General features: G+C 39.8%; 1 protein-coding gene across 1 annotated transcript in view; it reads right to left on the bottom strand.

Moving 5' to 3' along the window:
• Positions 1-5,325: 5,325 nt before the first annotated feature.
• The window catches only part of drc3 (dynein regulatory complex subunit 3), a gene marked incomplete at both ends in the record, with an annotated part of 21,253 nt that continues 17,995 nt past the window's right edge, over positions 5,326-8,583 (bottom strand). The window contains one exon of the mRNA XM_083779108.1: positions 5,326-5,454. Coding sequence (XP_083635234.1) covers positions 5,326-5,454 — 129 coding nt within the window. The remainder of the gene's footprint in view (positions 5,455-8,583) is intronic.

Here is an 8,583-nt window from a genome sequence, read left to right as displayed (position 1 = left end):
TGGATATTGTCACAATATCGATATTGAGGTATTTAGTCATTAAAATATATATTGGTTATATTTGATTTTGTCCATATCTCTCAGCCCTAGATCACAAGATGTGTGGGGTTTTTTTTATGCAAGGTCTATGGAGGATATCACCTATTGATCCGATTTCAGGGACGTGTTGTTTGAAGAAAAATGTTCAGCGAGGTGAACGTGGCAAGAGTTACAACTTGATGCCATCGGGAACCCCTTTTGGTGTTTTTAAGCATTGTTTATACTTTAGCCATTGAAAAATAGCAGATCTACAAGCTCATAGCGCGGCGCTACGAACTTGTAGGTCTGCTATTTTTGAAAAATCGTGAAAATGTGGCGCAAATCTTTGAATATATTCGGCGGCCAATTACATAATAATCTTGGAGGTCCTTGACATGAAAATGTTTGAGAACGACTGACAGAGAAACATGAGAACGACTGACATAGAAACATAGGGTTTAACCCTGTGAAAACGACTGACAGAGAAACACGGGTTTTTCAGAAAACTGTCAGGAATTAATTGGAATACGTTTTGTAGAATCGTTCCCAGGTCAAAATGGGTTAATAATATACCGTAGTATCAAAACATATGAACAGAAAATCAGCTTGGTGTTCTGTGGCCGAATATACAGTAAAAATACAGAAAAAAATTGACAAAAGTTTGACCAAAAGTTTGACAACCACAGTTATGTAGCCTATGGGTTTACAATGCCGTAAACAAACCAACATGCAGTATATAAGTGTATGACATTACAGGGTATCTGCACATTTCTAAATCTATACGGATTTAAGATCTCCATTATGCTATCAGCCCCTGGCTATTTAACCCATTTTGGGGCGGTGTTCTAAGCATTATGTTATGCTTTAGCTATTGAAAAATAGCAGATCTGCAAGCTCGTAGCGCGACACTCGGTGCCACGCTACGAGCTTGTAGATCTGCCAATTTGAGAAATGGTGAAAATGTGCCGCAATATATTTGAATATATTCTTTTCAGAGCGAGTGTTTTCTCCAGTTCAAATGTGATTATTATTTTAAAAAGAAATGCATGTGGGGGGGGGGACACACAGAGTTTCATGTTGTTTATTGACCAGCATTTGAAGCTCTTAAGATTGGTTTCTAAAACTTTTCCTTTTTAAAGACAGTCTTTTGTGTCTTCTGTCGGAGTTCAAAACCTTTTGTCAGATTTGGATTGTGGGTGTTTTAAAATATACATTTGTTTTATATTTATCTCCACTTGAATTTCGTATTGACATAACGTTTCCTGAGATCATTCTATGATCACCGATCGGAAAAATCAGAAAATAAAATACAGTAAAATGAACTACCCGAAATCAAAATCCGACCCAGGGAATAATAATAATAATAATAGGGAATTAAACGTTTGAACTACGGGGCCCAGAATACCAAAACAACCCTATACAAAGTAAAACAGATGCACATGTGGTACAGAAATGGCAGCGCAAACACGACAGACCTAAAGGGACAAAAGGATTGAATGTTATAAAAGACAATGATGCACACGTATAGTATAGTGGTCAAAATGTTTTTTTTGTTGTTGTTGTGCGTTTGATCTTGATGTGAGGTTTGCATACAGTCAGTCTCCAGTGACGATACTGTAATGAACATGTCATTCATATTTCTTGGTTTTTGTATAGTCGAATGTGACACAGATGAAGGTTCAAAAGTCAAACTCCAAATGGACACACAACTGGAGTTTTACCAAACATTTTACCTAATGCCTCCGCCGCCCCACCCGCTGAGAGAAAACAAAAAAAGAAAAAAAAAACGCACCAAAAATTAATAACCACCATTTGACGCTTTATGGAAAAAACCTGCTGCCTTAAAAATGTAAATATTGTAAAGCACTTTTTATCTCTTCTGAGTGACAGATTTTTTTTGTTTTTGGTTAAGAGTTTGTTTGGTCTTGAGGATTGTGTAAATGTGTGGAAGCATGTTTTATTTGTATCGTTTTAGTTTTTTATTATTATTCTTGTAAAGGGGAATAGTGCAAAGAACGAGGGACAACACACTGAACACAGCAACAGCACCCCCTGGAGGTCTATTGGGTGCGGTGCGTGTGGTTCAGCCTACCTCAGTGGTCAAGCGTGCCTGGCCTGATTTACACTTCTTCGTCCTAATGACGGCGTGCCGGAAAAGAAAAAGTTGGCGATTTGTCACAAATTATTGAGATTAACAGTCATTGTGTTTTGTTTGGAAATTGGAACATTATGCATAGAAATTACAATAATCTGTTTTGCCTTTTTAGGCTTCGTAATAAAATAAAAGTGCACAGGGCAGATATGACAAATAACCGAAATATACAGAGTAATTACCGGCATTTATTATAAATGTCATACTTTCAAATAATAATAGCGGTAATAGCTGATCTACAAGCTTACAACGCAGGCGAGTTGTTTCTGCTTCTTTATTATGTGTGAAAACGTTTCAACATTGACATGATTATGACCATAGTTGCGATTACCTCAGATAATTTGCGATTTAGACGATTATGTAATTATTGTGACACCCCCCCCCCCCCCCCCCCCCCCCCCCCTAGACTCATGAGCTTGTAAATCAGTTTCTGGTGCATGTCGTAAGACGGAGTTATCCCTTCACTAAGTCCCTCCCCAACCCATCCTTGGATTCCTTGTCCAATAGGCACGTTGGCAGCGACGAAAGCTTGACCTGCATAGCAACTGTTGCTAAACTATTTGGATTGGACAATTGCTTTTTGGGGTGAGATTTAGTGAAGGGATAATTAGACGGGATGTGAAAGACATTGTTGGACTTTCTCCTCCAAAAGGCACGGATGATGATGCCATTGTTCTATGGATGTTTTTGTGGTTTTTCTAAACACCTGGGTATAAAAAAAGTGTGCAATGTAAGAGGTAAAACTAAGGGTGGATTATAGGAAAGCATTGTAATAAATACATGGATCTCGATTGAATATAACTTTTTTTTATAAATGTCAGTCCAAGTTAACACAGATGCTGTATGATACAATCTGCAAAGGTGGGAAAAATGCACAATTGTTACGATTAAAGATTGTTTCAGAGTTGATGTCCATGCTGTGAAGGGATGCTTTTATTTGATCGATATTTTGCCACATGGGCCCTATAGAGCAGGTGTGGGCAACTGGCGGCCCGCTTAATGTGGCCCTTAACTTAATGTGGCCCTCAGGTTAATGTCAGAATACTGATATAGTATTAGTTTCACAACATTCAAACATGACCCGCTTTAATTACTCCAGTCTAAATTAGTTGCTCATAAAGTATAATTAAAGCCATTTGAAATTACATAAAAATGTTAATTTTCAGCATTCCAATTCAAAAGTAGCAAATGGCCGATCCACAAGCTCAAAATGCATCGCAGCGTGACGCGTTTTGAGCTTGTAGATTGGCTATTTTTCCGACGACAGTAATATATGGCCATAGGAAGTGAGTGTGGAAATATAGTGGCCCTCTCCATCGTCAAAGTTGCCCATCCCTAGTATAGATAGAGCGTCGCAGTCCCGCCCCCTACCAGGGCCCAGGAAATGATTCCCCGTTCGTTTTCCTCATAGACATTTCAAAAAGTATTTATTTAAAGACCTTTTTAAGCGTCGTATACAAAGCCAACTCGAGTTGTGACAAATCATGACAAACACAATTTGTCAGGCCAAACAAACGATTAGAAGAATAAAACGGCACGTTACAACTTTTTTTTCTTTCTTTGTAATTATTTGTTTGGCCCAAAATATTGTGTTTGTTGTCATGATTTGTCACGACTCGAGTTGGCTTTGTACGACGCTTTAAATGTCTTAGTTTAAATAAATACTTTTTGAAATGTCTATGGGGAAAAATGCATTTGGGAATTATTTCCTGGGCCTGGCATCGTCATGATTGGGGGCGCGACTGCGACGCTCTATGCCATGGGGAACTTACTAGTACAATCATATGTACGGTACTGTTTTTACAAGATGTAGTAGACACTGGCAGTACTCATTATCTTAGATGGGATCATATAGCAGCCAACCCATTTTTATGGGTCTCAAGTATAACATTCCAAATTTTTCATACATTTAACATTTTGCTAAATTTCACTATAGAAAAAGAACCATGCCTTAATTCATACCAATACAGATTCAAGTTAAGATAAGTAAGAAAGACTCGTGCGATCCATGTGTGTGTTATATGTTACAGTATAGCATGGATTAATGTTCTCAGTTGCCACAGCTGTCAATCATGAGTCGTGTGCATTCCAACATTTCATAGATGTCGGCAGCATGTCTCCTATGGAAGCATGTAGCGCAGCAAACATTGCTTCAAGGTAGCAGAATAGAATATATATTCATACGCATATTCCATGAGTGAGGGGTATGGTGTTGGAAGACCCGAAAACCCTGTGTTGACCTCAGGATACATCACTGAGGATACGTCCCAGGTGATGACCTCAGGATACATCACTGAGGATACGTTCCAGGTGCATCCATGCAATGTTTTATTTTAGTTATAGTTTTCTATTTATAGTGACCAGGTATAGTCTGGTGACCACCGGGGGGGGGGGGGTGCGTTATGTTATGCTTTAGCTATTGAAAAATAGCAGAACTACAAGCTCAGAGCGCAGCACAGAGTGCTGCGCTACGAGCTTGTAGGTCTGCTATTTTTTTTAAATCGTGAAAATGTAGTGCAAATCTTTGAATATATATTCTTTCAGAGCCAACGTTTTTAACTCAAATCTTTACTTCTGGGGTGTGCCTCCCTGGAACAACATTTTCAGATGGGCCAAATACATATATAATCTTGGCAGTCCTTTGATTGATTGATTGAAATATTAACAGTTTGCAGAATTACAGTACATTTCAAGCACAAACTCAATACAAAGACTGTTAACTGTGAGTGGACGACCCAATTAAGCATTACACTTGTTTACAAGAGGGTCCACCATGTTCAATTCATCAAAATGACAAAATTACATGAAAATGTGACTGACATAGAAACATGGGGTTTTTCAGAAAACTGTCATGATTTAGAAGACATCTTTTAATAGAATCGGCCTCCATGGGATCCAAGGTATTCTGAGGCTCAGATGGGATTTTGGGCGGGAACCCATTTTGGTGTTAACTTTATGATACGCTTTAGCTATTGAAAAATAGCAGATCTACAAGCTCGTAGCACGCCACCGAGTGGCGCGCTACGAGCTTGTAGGTCTGCTATTTTTAACTGTCAGGATTTAGAAGACATTTTTAGAATCTGATCTCAGGTCAACATGCGTTAAAGAACCACCATTCTTCTGTGCGTTAGAATCTGATCTCGGGTCAGAATGGGTTAATATCCAAGGTACTCGGCCTCCAGACGGTCCCTGGCCACGCTGTGGAGCTGATCCTTCACATATTTAACGTAGCCGTTGATCTCTGAGATCCGCAGTCTGTTCCTCTTCACTTCCTCCTCCTGGATCTGGGAATAAAGAGACGAGAAGGAAACCGGTGATACATCTATATTCTCTAAAGCATAGAGACATTCGATCCATCGAATACTTTATTAGTATAATAATAATGAATTAAGTGTCTGGTGCAATGGGACAGTTCACTCTGTATCTCCACAGGCACAATAGCATGATGATGCCATTACAAAACATGGGCTACATGGAATGTGTTTAATAAAACGAAATTAACTGCTAGGAGGTCCAAAATTAACTTAATTAAGCAGTCACCGTCTCTGTGTCATGTTATTCTTTCTTAAGTTTACAGAGTATAGAGATCGACTACTATACAATCAAATCATTTCAGATTTCAGAGAGGGAGGGAAATACTAAATTAACTGTTAACTACATTAAAACATTCCGCGGGGGCGAGTTGGTAAAGGGGCGAGTCGTTTGGTATTCCCTGAGTGAGGGGTATGATGTTTGCGAGAGCCGAAACCCCCGATGACCTTGGGATACGTCACTGAGCATACGTCCCAGGTGATGACCTTGGGATACATCACTGAGGATACGTCCCAGGTGATGACCTTGGGATACATCACTGAGGATACGTCCCAGGTGATGACCTTGGGATACATCACTGAGCATACGTCCCAGGTGATGACCTCAGGATACATCACTGATGATACGTCCCAGGTGATGACCTCAGGATACATCACTGATGATACGTCCCAGGTGATGACCTCAGGATACATCACTGAGGATACGTCCCAGGTGATGACCTCAGGATACATCACTGAGGATACGTCCCAGGTGATGACCTCAGGATACATCACTGAGGATACGTCCCAGGTGATGACCTCAGGATACATCACTGACCATACGTCCCAGGTGATGACCTCAGGATACATCACTGATGATACGTCCCAGGTGATGACCTCAGGATACATCACTGAGGATACGTCCCAGGTGATGACCTCAGGATACATCACTGAGGATACGTCCCAGGTGATGACCTCAGGATACATCACTGATGATACGTCCCAGGTGATGACCTCAGGATACATCACTGAGGATACGTCCCAGGTGATGACCTCAGGATACATCACTGAGGAAACGTCCCAGGTGATGACCTCAGGATACATCACTGAGGATACGTCCCAGGTGATGACCTCAGGATACATCACTGAGGATACGTCCCAGGTGATGACCTCAGGATACATCACTGAGGAAACGTCCCAGGTGATGACCTCAGGATACATCACTGAGGATACGTCCCAGGTGATGACCTCAGGATACATCACTGAGGATACGTCCCAGGTGATGACCTCAGGATACATCACTGAGGATACGTCCCAGGTGCATCCATGAGATGTTTGTTTATTCATTTTGTTTTAGTCAAAAAATGTGAACCATTTAGGCTAAAAGGATAACACAAAAGCCCTGGGTAAATGCTCTTTGCAATAGATTGTGTACACATTTTGAACTTGTGAAATGGGACTTTCTGCAACATGAGTACTTTTACTTTTAGTATTTTAAGTACATCCTGATGCCGATACTTTTGTACTTTTACTCAAGTACATTTTAAATTCCGTACTTTTACTTGTAACGACAAGTACTTATAAATTGCAGTATTGGTACTTTTACTTAAGTAAAACAATTGAGTACTTTTTCCACCACTGGTCATCAACAAACACAAAATAGCTATATTTACAGAGGAGGAAAGCGGGAAAAGGTGGCAGTGTATGATCTCTCATTTCAATTGGATTTAGTATCCAACTCCACTTCCAGGGTTGTTTTTGGCAGCAAATTTCTATTTTAGTATAGTCATTTAGTCTTTGGACTGAAACTTAATTTAGTTTTTATCATATTTTAGTCACCTGGAATGTCTTAGCGTTAGTCTAGTTTTATCATATTTTAGTCACCTGGAATGGCTTAGTGTTAGTCTAGTTTTAGTCGACTAAATGTCATAAGATTTTAGTCGACTAAATCTACAGTTGATTTAGTCGACTAAAATGTGTTTTGGCGGGCCTTGATGCTGTCGTAATGAGTGTTTTTACACTTGCTGAAAATAGCCAATCTACAATCTACAAGCTTGTAGATCGGCTATTTTCAGTATGCAACCAAGTGTAAAATGACTTATACTGGATCTCTTGTCCACTAGTCCCTTCCTAACATTTTAGTCTAGTTTTTATTTGTCGACGAAATTGTCAGTATATTTAGTCTTAGTTTTAGTCATCGTAGCTTGGTTTTCATTTAGTTTCCATTCGTTTTTGTCAGTGGAAAAAGGTAGTCGACGAGCATTTCTCGTCTTAGTTTTAGTCGACGAAAACAACACTGATGCCTTCTTTCTCAAGGCAAGTTTTGACAGAAGCCAGTCGTTCACTGTTTGTTCACATCCTTTGATGATGACAGGACATATTCCTGGTGGCAGAGTAAGTAGTAGAATGAATATGTTTCCATGTTTGTGCTAAATTCGGTGGCCACCATATCGTGTAGGCACTCCCTCCGGATGTTGTGACTGTGGGTGTCACTCACCTCGGGGATATGAGACCAGGGCCGCTGGGCAATAGATCAATATCATATTGATATGAGACAGATATCGTCTGGGATTTTTGGACATTATCTTAAAAGTGTTGTCTTTGTCTGGGTTTTTGTTTATCAACAGTTGTCAACAAATAACCAATCCACAAGCTTGCGACACGTGGTGATGGACGTGATGCATGATAGCTCTTTTGGAAAACATTTGAGAAAAGTGTAAAAAAGAAAATGTATATCATCGTCACAACGTATACAATGTTACCGCCCCGTGATATGGAGGTATTTTGGTGGAAAACATGATTGTGATTGTTCATGGACCATATTATGCAGACCATTCTACCATATAAGTTAATGTCAAGGTGCTAACAAGGTGCAACTTCCCAATGGCAGCCCATTCATCCAAACAGAAAAGTCCTAATCTGATTATATTACACAACGTCAAACTCACCAACATTGCAGCTGTACGGACAGCTTGAATTATTCTCTTTCTATATCCTCAAAGTGTTTGTTTCATAAAAATCCACCTTGTAGACATGTCATGAGTTACTTTCTGTCCTTGCACAGGTGATTCTTTTTCCAAGTGTTGCAGTTTGGAAGTGCTCGTTATAGATATCACTCACCGC

Source organism: Protomyctophum parallelum (genome assembly GCF_964188405.1).
Source record: "Protomyctophum parallelum genome assembly, chromosome: 13".
NCBI classification, from domain to species: domain Eukaryota; kingdom Metazoa; phylum Chordata; class Actinopteri; order Myctophiformes; family Myctophidae; genus Protomyctophum; species Protomyctophum parallelum.
This window is presented reverse-complemented; position numbering and strand designations above follow the sequence as displayed.